The following is a 13,727-nucleotide window of genomic DNA, read 5'->3' as shown; positions in this document are numbered from 1 at the left end:
TCTCTGAAGAAACGATATTTAATCTGAAAGCTGCAGAATTCGTATTTTGTTCATTATTAGAATTATTTAGTGACTTTCATAATGTTTGTTTTTATGATCTATCAAGAAAACAAGGAAAATAAGTTTGTTTATCATTTGTAAGATGATTTGAGATTTCTTGGATAATGAGAAATTAGTTCTGTTTTTTTCTCTTACACTCATGTCCTGTCTAAAGGGAACCAGAAAAACCTATGTGTTGTATTTTAAAATGAAATAATGGCGTAAGTCCATGGTTTTCATTTAAAGCCATAGAGCATTTGACTAAAACAGTTCTATTAATAATATAGTAACATTTGAATGCTTATTATATACCAGGGATAGAGAACTAAAATGTCAGTGCAGTCTCTAATCTCACAAAATAGCTATAAGAAACAATATTTTACAATGATTATATGTTGAACAAAGTCCAGAATTTGACCAATTTTAAGATTACCCAGCGAATGCCAAAGTTAGCAAATGTAAAGAATGCTTATTATATATATTTTTGAATACAAATGCAAATATGTAAATAATTTCAGGCCAGGTGCAGTGGCTCACACCTGTAATCCCAGCACTTTGGGATGCTGAGGTGGGTGGATTGCATGAGTTCAGGAGTTTGAGACCAGCCTGGGCAACATGGCGAAACCCTGTCTCTACCAAGAAACAACAACAAAAAATTAGCCAGGCATGGTGGTGTGTGCCTGTACTCCCAGATACTGGGAGGCTGAGGTGGGAGGGTCACCTGAGCCCAGGCGGCGGAGTTTGCAGTGAGCCGAGATTGGACCACTACACTCCAATCCGGGCAACAGAGAGAGACCCTGTCTCAAATGAATGAAATTAATTGCAATTTGGAGTTGATAGTGTGTGTTTATTTGCTTTTCTAGGTTGTTCTACAACATTTAATCTGATTCTCTCACTTAGCTGTACAACCTTGGACAATTTACAAAAAGCAGCTAAACACCCAGTTTCCTTTATTATGAATGTAATAATAAAACTTACTTCGTAGCACCTAGTCTCTTCCAAGTGCTAAGTAAAAGCCATTATGATTATTATTATAGGTTAATTTAATGACTATTTGCTAGAGTTTATGTTTGTCACATCAAGTCATTTCATCAATATTTGAGAACTCCTTAAAACACTGCATAATTTTTAAAATATTAAAATTACCCAATGGAAGACCTGGTATAACTTTTTTCTCAGGTATCCTTTTAGACATAGTCCAGATTTATTTTAATTGATTTTCATATAAACTTAAAGATGAAATACAGTATTATAGTCAGTTATTAATATCCATTCTAAAATGTTCCTTTGTGTTTGTGTTTCATAATAGGTTCAGATAATTGCATGCATTTTTATCTATGTATAATATAATTTGCTTTTGTTTAGTATTGTAGAAGAAATAATGCTTATATTTTTCCCCCAGATTATTTCTGGAGCAATTATTATAAGGTTATAAAGAAATAAAGATGGGATATAAAACCATGCCTTGTTGATTTGAATATACTAATATAAATTCCTATGAAATACAAAGAAATCAACTTACAAACAAATTATTTCTCCACAAATTTAGGGTGAAATTATGGGGGCTATTTAGCAAGTTTCTGGAAGAAGCATATTAACATTTCTAAGTGATAATTTGATTCTTATTTGTAATAAGTGGTGTTTCACAAGGTGCTTAATTTTCTATAGAAAAGTATCATTTGGAATAACAAACACTAGTATAGAAATTAATCATTTAAACTCTATTATACCACCAATTAAGTTAGAATGAGCTATTATAGAAAACCTGACTTTCTTAAGATTGCCTTTAAAATAGGAGCCACTTGGAAGGTTTTAAAATCTGTTTTAACATAATGGAACTGTCTCGAAAATAAGACTGTTAATCATTCAACAAATTTGAGTGCCTGCTATGTGGTAAGCACTGAGACACTCAGAGGATTTAAACTAAAAATAGATCCAATGTCTGCCATCAACGAATGTACATTATTTTCTGACCTTTAAAAATCACCATGTTGTTGATGTTAAAAGTTTCAAAATATTAGCTAATGTTAACATTTTAGGATTATCTTATAAATCCATAGAATTTCATGATTTGTGAAATGAGACCTTCAGTAGTCATCTAAGATAATTAACCTTATGTAAGACATTTTATGAAACAAAAATTTTAAATTCTTCAAATGTTCTTGAAAATACGTAATTAAACCACATTTTATTTGGTGGTTATCAGAAGTCACTGTAGCAGGCAGTAAACTCTAGTATTGAGAGGATAGACTCTGGATATACCTGCCTTGTTTCAATTTACAGGGCTATTTAAGAGCTGTATAACATTGAACAAGTTACTTAACTTGTGAAAGCCAATTTTTTCTAATTTGTAAAAGTGGGGCTATCGTGTTTTCATGATACCAACCACAACATTGATTGAAAAATTAAATGAGTTGATATATATATATTTAAAGCATCTAATAAATCTTAGCTGATGTTGTGCCCAATGGTAATTCATTATTTGCTTATTATAAATAATTTAGTGTTTTATTGGAAAGATACTAAAAATACCAAAAAGAATAATTAATTCATAATCCTACTCTCTTTAAATATAAAGTGAAGTAAGCGTCAACATACCCCACCCTTCATTCTTACCTCTCCCTCTCTTCCCTTACCAGCTCCCATTCTAGTGGAATCACTGTTAATCGTTCAGTGTGTATTAGTCCCAACTTTTCCCAACACTTTTGTAGCAGAGCTGTTTGCTACTGAACTTACAAAGAAACAAAATGGGCCTAGAAGCTTTCCTAAAGGAGGGATTGTGGGTGCTGTGTCCTGGTCATTGAGAGTCACACACAAACACAAACCACCGAGGAGAAGCAAGAAGTTCTAGTTGTGCATTTAGGCTCTGGGGAAAGAAGAAAGTCCTCTTACTAGTTTTAATTATATATCAGGAAAGGAAATGTAGCCTTATATTTGCATCTCCCAACGTTGTAAATGTTCTAGGCTAGTTAAAGGTGGCTGTGAGCACTGTTGTTTAACCTGTGGTTGCTTTCCCACTGGGCTCTCTGAAGCCTTCTTTATTCCTGCACTCGGACTGATGTGCTATCCCACCTTTCTTTGCCTGATTCATTCTTGAGCATCCTTTAAGACTCAGTTCAGGTGTCACTTCCTCCAGGGCCCAGTGCCCTTCCTGTTTGCTCCCATAGTAGCCTGTGGACAGCTCACTTTTAGGAAATTGCTGTTTGTGTCTCTGTTTCAAAATTTGACCATAACCTCTTTAGAGTGGGGACCCTATCTTAATCATTTTTGTATCCTTAGCACCTAACATGGTAATTGGCATGTTAATATCAGTATGTGTTTCTAGACCTCAGCTAGCCAGAGATTGGGAAAATGTGTTTTGTTTTGTTTAAATCTTGGTACATGCTACAAATGGGGAAAAATGAAGTGAATTCAAATGTAAAAGTGACTTCATTTGAGTTTTGTTCTCATATAGAGAAAGAAACTTGTTCCTTAGAGCAATGTTACTTCTTATATTTGAAAGAAAATAAAATTCCTAACCCAAATGTCAAAGTCTATCTCCCTAAGAAAGCTTATCCTTACCTGGAATCAACTGCCATCTATGTACCTAGGACTTCCAGATCTACATCTTTACTCATAATCTCCAGATCAGGACCCTCAGTATCTGCTGAGCAGATACTTCAAATAAAAACTTCTCAAACTGAAGTTATCTCACCAGTGATACAACCAGTTGCTTCTAAAATCTGAGACCTATGACAGCACCATCCATCACCTCATAGTACGCGTTAGGAACCATAATGTCATCCTGGATAATTCCTTTACCTGTAGTAAGTCCAAAAGCTTTTTCTGGTACCTAATATGTCTTGATTTCATCTTTTATCTATCTGTGTTGCTATTTCCTTAATTCTGACCATCTTCATTCCTCCCCTGAATTATTTCAATAACTTACCATTGGTCTCTTGGCCATACTTCTAAATAACCTGCCATCCAATAATTCATTCATCATTCTGTCTCAGGAGTTGGCAGACAGAAGTATGGTCACATCCTTCTTTGTCTGAACCTTTGGTTGCTCTCCATTTCCTATGGAATTAAATTCCTACTCCTAGATGTGGCATGGAGGACCAAACCATCAAAATAATACCCCTGCCTACCTTTTTTATCTTTGCTCTGTTACCTCCCTCTATCTAAGAATGAACTGATATGCACAGACACTAGGGAAAAGTTTGGTAAATACAGAATAAACTGTTGATTTGCCTTTCTCCATGGGCCAATAAACCCTTTAGATAATCAAAGATTTCCTTTGTTGGTTTCAGCCTTGTGCTTTTGGTATGTCCTGAAAACGTACTTCTTAGGTAGCCTTCTAAGCTAAATATTTCTTGAAAGAGCTGATATAATTCTGTATGGCAGAAGTTGTAAAAGTATTTGTATAAATTGTGATTGCTATTTAATCTGATGAAATAAAGTAAGTGTATTTTATTGTATTTGTCACAAATACTACTTTTTTATGGATATTTGGGAGACAGTGGAGGAATAAGACAGACCTTGTTAATTTTTGTTGGTGGCATCATATGTGAAATGCTACCTAACTAGCTAACATGATATATGACATTCTACTATACAAATGTCCTCATTTTACCCTAGGGAAAATGACATTCTACTATACAAATGTCCTCATTCTACCCTAAGGAAAATGCATCGTGGAGCATAATGGTAATGCACCCTATCTGCCTGATGGGAAGTGCTGAGAGCAGATGATGTGTCTTGTGCACCTTCAGATCCTTGGTACCTCACCACAGAACATCATGAAGAAATTGCTTTGTATCTGAATGAGCCCATCAAATGTTGATTGTAATTTTATTCCAGAATTAGACTCAAACAGCACAATGGTTCAAAATCCCACAGGAAGAAAGGGCTGAGAAATATGTTTTAGTGGCTCAGTAACTAAATTTTCAGGTGAAGCAATTGTGGAATTTAGGGGTTGCCAATTCTGTGGCTTCCCTTTTAGCATTTTGTTTGTTCGTGTTTGTTTGTTTGAGACAGCTCTGTTGCCCAAGCTGGAGTGCAGTGGTGTGATCTAGGCTCACTGGATCCTCCACCTCCTGGGTTCAAGAGATTCTCCCATCTCAGCCTCCCAAGTAGCTGGGATTGCAAGTGAGTGCCACTGTGCCCAGCTAATTTTTTGTATTTTTAGTAGAGACGGGGTTCACCATGTTGGCCAGGCTGGTCTGGAACTCCTGACCTGAGGCAATCCACCCACCTCGGCCTCCCAAAGTGCTGGGATTACAGGCATGAGTCAACTTGCCTGGCCCCTTTGAGCATTTAATAGTTTAAAATTTACCCTAATACTTAATATACACTTTAAATTATACACAAAAAAAAACTTAAAAACCTTGTATGTATTTTTGGCTTGATATTCTTTTTTAAAAAATCTTTTTTTAATTATAGGAAAGAGAAAAAATACATTGACCGATGCTGGAAAGACATTACTGTTGGGGACTTTATTCGCCTCTCCTGTAACGAGGTCATCCCTGCAGACATGATACTACTCTTTTCCACTGATCCGGATGGAATCTGTCACATTGAGACTTCTGGTCTTGATGGAGAGAGCAATTTAAAACAGAGACAGGTGGTTCGGGGGTATGCAGAACAAGTAAGTCATATGTTCTCAGTTAGTGGCTTATTAACATTTTTTTTTTCGGAAGATGACTGAGCTCATTTTCACATTACAGATTAAGAGATTTTTAATTTATTTTCACCAGGATGAATTAGAATCCCAGAAGGTTTCATTCATTTCCAGATATGCGTGGAAGTGTACTCTTTTCTAGATAAGAGGATAAAATGACTTCAGAGTTGATACACTTTAGTGGAGCACTCATATTTTTTAGAATGGAATTAAAGGAACCTAACAGAATTATTTTTCTTAAACTTAGACTTTATATCTTATTTTTAGTTGACCATTATTTCTAAAATCTGTAATTACTTACATACCAAAGCTTAAAACTTTTTTTCATGCTACGTAGCTTTTAGACCCTTCTCAGTATCATGCAGAGGGAAACAGAAACCTTGAAGTTATATTGACATGGATTTAAATGAATCACAGCTCTGCTATTAATTACCGTGAGACTTTGGACATTTAAACACTTTATGCCGCCTTTTTTTTAATCTTAAAATGAAAATGATGGTATCGATAGCATTATTGTAGGATTCAAATGAAATAATATACATGAAAACATCATATATAATGTCTAAATATCGGTTTCCCTCCCCTTTCTCTGGAAGCACTTGAGATGAAGTATTTTACAATTTAATGATTTGTTGTTGTTGTTGTTGTTTTGAGACAGAGTTTTGCTCTGTAGCCCAGGCTGGAGTGCAGTGGCACAATCTCTGCTCACTGCAACCTCCGCCTCCTGGGTGCAAAAGATTCTCTTGCCTCAGCCTCCCGAGTAGCTGAGACTACAGGCGCATGCCACCACACCTGGCTAATATTTTGTATCTTTAGTAGAGACGGAGTTTCACCGTGTTAGCCAGGATGGTCTCGATCTCCTCACCTCGTGATCCACATGCCTCAGCCTCCCAAAGTGCTGGGATTACATGCGTGAGCCACTGAGCTCAGTCTACTTTTTTTTTTTAAACCCAAACTACTGTTAAGTCAGGGTTACTCTGTCTTACACTTATAAACCAAAAAAAAAAAAAGTGTTTCAGCCTACCAATACCTTTATCTTTGGTAAACTTCATCTTGTCATATTGGGCCCACCTCTCTATCTATGGATTTCATTTAGATCCTCTGTGATTGATATGCCTCTTAGACTACTGTCATTGTCATTTCTGTAAGTAGTCTCCTACCAAAGACATTGGTAAAAATCCTGCACAACTTAACATTCTGTTGTACCACTACATACCCACTTTGAGTATTAATCAGCAATTAATATTTGCCATTAAAAGTAATGGCAAAAAGCACGATTTTTTTGCACCGGTCTAACACTAATCAGCACACTGTGGGTTCGTTAAGAGTGAATCTGGTGACCTCGATATTAATATTAATCCGACTATAAACACTTTCTTGTTTTGAGAACTTTGACAAATTACTGATCTTCTTTGTATCTTCTCTTTCCTCATCTGTTAATTAGGCCCAATTATTATAGTACCTACCTCATGGAGTTGTGAAGAAGAAATTAGCTAATATATTTAAAGTGCACAATAGATTTTAGTGTGTCAAAAGAACTCCATAGATATTACTCATTAGAAAATAAATCATATTATCATATAATTCACATTTTCATGTTTTCTATTACACACCTATTAATTATGATATATATCAATATCAATAGCATTTGTCTTACTGGTCAAAGGGATATGAAAATAAGAGTAATGAAATAAGGTTGATGTGGCTTGTTTTAGGGGAATCCATACCTTAAAGGAGCTGTGCCTACAAAGGCACTTTGCTTATTTGTTCATTGTTTTCATAAAGAATTCTGAAATTATCTGTCTGATCCATTAGAAAATATTATAGATATTGATGTCTAGTTTATTTTTACATTTTTTATTTATAAAATTTGGCTGAGATCAAATGCATATATTCTCAGAGTGTTCACATATACATTTAATCTCAAAAACCACTTATGTGATTAAAGACCAACAACAAAAGTATTTTCAGTTTTTCAGTGCTTTATTGATAAAAAGCTGCTTATGAGTAGAAGCTCTCTTCTGGAGAGTCCTGCGTAGATTTCATTAAATGACTCAGTCATTCCCATCACCTGCAGATGTTTATTAATGCTCCAGGACCATTCTAATCCCAAATATAGATCACATAATTATGCCTCTACTTTCCTTCCTTTGGGAAATTCATGATATGAACTTCATTGCAAAAAAGCCTTAGCATTATTTTAAGAACTGGTGAAAGTGATAGAACACTTCAGTATTAAGGGTTTAACCTTGAATTCTTATTTTGTGATTCAAAAAAAAATTTTTAGGACTCTGAAGTTGATCCGGAGAAGTTTTCCACTAGGATAGAATGTGAAAACCCAAACAATGACCTCAGCAGATTCCGAGGCTTCCTGTGAGTAATACGTCACGAGAAAGTTTGTAGGTGTAAGTGAAATTGTGTGTTGCAACCATACTTAATTTGATAAAGTGTTTCTGTACTTATACCCCTGTTAAATCACTAAAGGTCATAACTTTAGCCACCTACTAAAATAGTTTGGCTTGTTTTAATTAATAAATATTTACACACACACACACACACACACACACACACATAATAATAATATTCATTCTGGAGGTATCTTGTGGCATCCATATCCCCTTTGCGAAGGCAGCTAGAATTTGGAGTCCTTACCTAATTTCAGGTATCAGCCCATAAGTGCACTATGGCCTTGAGACAAGTTATCTACCCGCTTTGATCCTCAATTTCCAGATTTTATCTACAGTTATAAAACTTTCAGAAAAAAAGACAATTAGACCTACTTCACAGTGTGAGAAGAGCAAAGTTTCCAAATCATTTTTTGAAATGAGAATTATCCTGATACTATTACCTTGATCCCAAAAGGGTATAAAGACATTTCATGGAAGAGCAATATCCTACATGAGCATAGATGCAAAACTTCCACACAAAATTATAGCAAATCAAATCCAACTATATATGAAAATGATAATACATTATGACCCAGTGGGACTTATTCCCCAAAAAGTAGGATTGGTTTGACATTAGAAAATAATACAATGTCATTCACCATTCTAGTACTATATTAACAAACCATATTAAACAAATCAAAAGGGAAAAAACAGGTGGTCATCTCATAGATGTAGAAAAAGCATGTTACAAAATCTAACTTCCATTCTTGCAAACTAGAAGTAGAAGGGAACTTAATCTGATAAAAGGCATCCATGAAAAACCTAGAGCCAGCAGCATATTTAGTCATGAAATACTTCTCCCCTGAGATCAGGAACAAGACAAACTTACACTGGAAGGTCTAGCTAGTGTAGTCAGGCAAGAAAAAGAAATGAAAGATACCAAACAAGAAAAAAGTAAAACTATCTTTTATTCACAGATGGTATAATGTTCTTTGTAGAAAATCTGATGAAATCTCCAAAAAACCTACTAGAAATAATGAGTTTAGCAATGTTGTAGAAAACAAGATCCAGATACAAAAATTGATTGTATTTTAACATGCTAATAATGAGCAGATATCGAAATTTAAAAAAAATACAATTTATTATAGCATCAGAAAAATGGAATGCTTAAGTATAAGTCTGACAAAAATGTGAGCTACCTGTACACTGGACCACTAAACACTAGTGAAAAAAATTAAAGTGTTAATTAAATGGATATCAGTTTTCCCCCAGATTTATCTATAGTCAGTGAAATCCCAATTAAAATATCAACAAGGTCTTTAAGAAATTGACAAGCTTATTTTAAAATTTAAGTGGAGATGCAAAATAACTAAAGGAATTTTGAAAAAACAAGAAAAAAGCTAGAAGGCTAAAACCACATGATTGCAAGACTTATCAGAAAGGCATAATAATCAAGCCAGTGTCATTTTGGCATAAAGATAGACCAACAGATCAATGGAAGAGATTGTAGAGTCTAGTAATAGACTGACACATTTATGGACAATTGGTTTTTAACAAAGGTGCAAAGACAAATAGATGGAGAAAGGTTATCTTTTCAACAAACAGTACTGCAACAATGAGGTATTTATATTTTCAAATGTGAACTCCAGTCCATACCTCTCACCATTTACAAAAATTAACTGAAAGTGAATCCTAGACTTAAATGTACATCTACAGTTATAAAAAGTTTCAGAAAAAAAAAAAAACATGGTGGAACTCTTTTTACTTTGTATTATGCAAAGATTTCTTAGATACAACACCAAAATTACAATTCATTCAAGACAAAAATAAATAAAAGAACTCATCAAAATTTAAAATTTTGCTCCTCAAATGATACTATTTTCACAATGAAAAGACAAGTCACAGACAGGAAGAAAATATTTGCAATCCATGTATTTGATATAGGACTTCTATTCAGAATATATAAAGGCATATCAAAACTCAGTAATAAAACAAACAACTTTAAAAACCATCAAAAGACTTTGAACTGATGTATTTGACATATGAACATATGAATGACAAATAATTTTGTGAAAAGATGCAGGTTAAACCACAGAGCTTTACTTGCTAAAATTAAAAAGATCAAGTGTACTAAGTGTTGGCAAGGATATAGAGGAACTTGAATACTCATATGCTGCTGGTGGGAATGTAAAATAGTGCAACCACTTCGGAAAACAATTTGAAAATTTCAGAAAAAGCTAAGCATATGCCCATTATATAGCATGGCCATCCCACTCTTAGACAGTTACCCAAGAAAAATGAAAATAGTTTTCCATTCTGTGACCTGTATACAATGTTCATAGCAGTTTTATTTGTAATAGCCAAAAACTGGCAGAAACCCAAATGTTCATGTAAATGGATAAACAACTCAACAAAGTTGGTTAAAATTCTAGGAAAAGTAACAGTAAGATGGAAGGAAATGTAGACTATAATAGTAGCATGTTTTAATTTTTTTGTTTTTATATGTTCAATGGTACATTTGCAGATTTTTTACATGGACATATGCAATGGTGAGGTTTGGGCTTCTAGTGTACCCATCTCCCAAATGGTGACCATTGTTTCTAGTAGGTAATTTTTCAACCCTCATGCTCCTCCCACCTTCCTTTCTTTTGGCGCCCCCAGTGTCTATTATTTCCCTCCATATGTCCATGTATACCAATTTTTTAGCTCTCACTTATGAATGAGAACATGCAGTATTGATTTTCTGGTTTTGAGTTAGTTCACTTAGGACAATGGACTCAAGCTCCATCCATGTTGCTGCAAAAGACATGATTCCGTTGTTTTTTATAGCTAAACAGTAGTCCATGGTGTGTGTGTGTATGTGTGTGTGTGTGTGTGTGTGTGTGTGTGTATCACATTGTCTTTAATCATCCATTGATGGACACTTAGGTTGATTTCATGACTTCACTGTTGTGAATAGCATGACAAGAAACATAAGTGTGGTTGTCTTCTTGATATAATGTTTTCTTTTCCTTTGGGTAGATACTCAGTAGTGGGATTGCTGGGACAAATGGTAGTTCTATTTTTAGTTCTTTGAGAGGTCTTCATACTGTTATCACAGGGGTTATACTAATTTACATACACACCAACAGTGTCTAAGCATTCCTTTTTATCTGCATCCTTGCCAACATCTGTTATTTTTTGACTTTTTAGTAATAGTCATTCTGACTGGTGTGAGATGGTATCTGACTGTGGTTTTAATTGGCATTTCTCTGATGATTCGTGATGTTGACCTTTTTTTTTTAATGCTTGTTGGCCTCTTGTATGTCTTCTTTTGAGAAATGTCTGTTGATGTCCTTTGTCTACTTTTTAATGAGGTTATTTGGTTCTTTTGTAGTTGTTGATTGGTTTGAGTTCCTTGTAGATTCTGAATATTAGTTCTTTGTTAGATGCATAGTTTGCAAATATTTTCTCCCATTCTGTAGGTTGTCTATTTACTCTCTTGATTGTTTCTTTTGCTATTGAGAAGATGTTTGTTTTAATTAAATATGATTTGTCTATTTTTGTTTTGTTGCATTTGCTTTTGAAGTCTTAATCATAAATTCTTTGCTTAGGCCAATGTCCAAAGAGTTTTTTCTGGGTTTTCTTCTAAGATTTTCATAGTTTCAGGTCTTACATTTGAGTCTTTAATCCATCTTGAGTTAATTTTTGTAGGTGGTGAGAGGTAGGGATTTCATTTATTCTTCTACATATGTCTAGCCAGTTTTCCCAGCGCCATTTATTGAATGGGGTGTCCTTTCCCCATTGCTTATTTTTGTCAACTTTGTCAAAGATCAGTTGGTTGTAGACATGTGGCTTCAATTCTGGGTGCTCTATTCTTTTCCACTGATCTATGTGTCTATGTTTTTGTAGCAGTACCATGCCGTTTTGGTTACTGTAGCCTTGTAGTATAGTTTGAAGTCCGGTCATGTGGTACCTCCAGCTTTATTTTTTTTCCATTCTGGATTGTTTTGGCTATTTGTACTTTTTTTGGTTCCATATGATTGTAGAATTTTTTTTCTAATTCTGTGAAAAATGACATTGGTATTTTGTAGGAATTACATTGAATCTGTAGATTTCTTTGAGCAGTATGGACATTTTTAACAATATTGATTCTTCCAATCCATGAGCATGGGATGTTTTTTCATTTATTTGTGTCATCTGCAGCTTCTTTAATCAGTGTTTTGTCCTTCTCCGTGTAGAGATCTTTCACCTCCTTGATTAAATGTATTACTAAGTATTTTATTTTGTGTGTGTGTGGTTACTATAAATGAGATTGAGTTCTTGATTTGGTTCTCAGCTTGAACGTTATTAGTGTATAGAAATGCCACTGATTTTTGTGTATTGATTTTGTGTTTTGAAACTTTACTAAAGTTGCTTATCAAGTATAGGAGTCTTTTGGAGGAATCTTTAGGGTTTTCTAGGTATAAGAACATGTCATCAGTGAACAAAGATGATTTGACTTCCTCTTTTCTAATTTGAATGCCTTTTGTTTTTTTTCCTCTTGCCTGATTGCTCTGGTTGGGACTCCCAGTACTATGTTGAATAGGAGTGGTGAGAGTAGGCCTCTTTGTCTTGTTCCAGTTATTAGGAGGAATGCTTTCAACTTTCCCCCTTTCATTATGATATTGGCTGTGAATTTGTCATACATGACTCTTGTTATTTTGAGGTATGTTCCTTTGACACCTAGTTTGTTGAGGATTTTTTATCAGAAAGGATATTGGTTTTTATTGAGTGTTTTTCCTACATCTATTGAAATGATTATATGGGTTTTTGTTGTTGTTGTTGTTGTTTTGAGACAGAGTCTCATTCTATTGCCCAGGCTAGAGTGCAGTGGTGTGATCTCAGTTCACTGCAACCTCTGCCTCCTGGTTCAAGCAACTCTTGTACCTCAACCTCCTGAGTAGCTGGGATTATAGGCACCTGACACCATGCCTGGGTAATTTTTGTATTTTTAGTAGAGACAAGGTTTTGCTATGTTGACCAGGCTGGTCTCTAACTCCTGGCCTCAGGTGATCTGCCTGCCTTGGCTTCCTGAAGTGCTGGTATTACAGGCATGAGTCACTGCGCCCAGCCTAGTTTTTGTTTTAAATTCTGTTTATGTGGTGAATCACATTTATTGATTTGTATATGTTAAACTATCCATCTATCTCTGGAATAAAATCATGTGATCATGATGGATTATCTTTCTGATGTGCTGTTGGCTTTGGTTTGCTAATATTTTGTTGAGCATTTTTGCATCTGTGTTCATCACGGATATTGGCCTGAAGCTTTCTTTTTTGTTGTTGTTGTGTCCTTGCCGGGTTTTTGTATCATGGTGATGCTAGCTTCATGGAATGAGTTAGGGAGCACCTAATCTGACTCCTCTGACTTGTTGGAATAGTTTCCATAAGATGGGTATCAGCTATTTTTTTGCACTGCTGAGAAAATTTGACAATAAATCCATCTGACCCCGGGGTTTTTGTTGGTGGTGGTAGACCTTTTATCAATGATTCAATTTCACTACTTGTTATTGGTCTGTTCAGGATTCCATGGCATCTTTAAGTAGCACCAGATACAGACATCTGGTAGGGTAGGAACAGAGAGTGAGCCATGCAGTGGAAAGAGGGAAAGGCTTAGTC

At 35.0% G+C, this 13,727-nt stretch overlaps 1 protein-coding gene across 7 annotated transcripts in view; it reads left to right on the top strand.

The window, feature by feature from the left end:
• ATP10D (ATPase phospholipid transporting 10D (putative)) overlaps positions 1–13,727 on the top strand; it is a 118,959-nt gene that overhangs the window by 30,700 nt on the left and 74,532 nt on the right. For all 7 annotated transcript variants that reach the window (XM_023224522.2, XM_023224521.2, XM_023224520.2 and 4 more), the window contains 2 exons: positions 5,464–5,668; positions 7,989–8,074. In XM_023224522.2, the coding sequence (XP_023080290.1) occupies positions 5,464–5,668; positions 7,989–8,074 (291 nt within the window). The remainder of the gene's footprint in view (positions 1–5,463; positions 5,669–7,988; positions 8,075–13,727) is intronic.

Source organism: Piliocolobus tephrosceles, chromosome 3, assembly GCF_002776525.5.
Source record: "Piliocolobus tephrosceles isolate RC106 chromosome 3, ASM277652v3, whole genome shotgun sequence".
NCBI classification, from domain to species: Eukaryota; Metazoa; Chordata; class Mammalia; order Primates; family Cercopithecidae; genus Piliocolobus; species Piliocolobus tephrosceles.
This window is presented reverse-complemented; position numbering and strand designations above follow the sequence as displayed.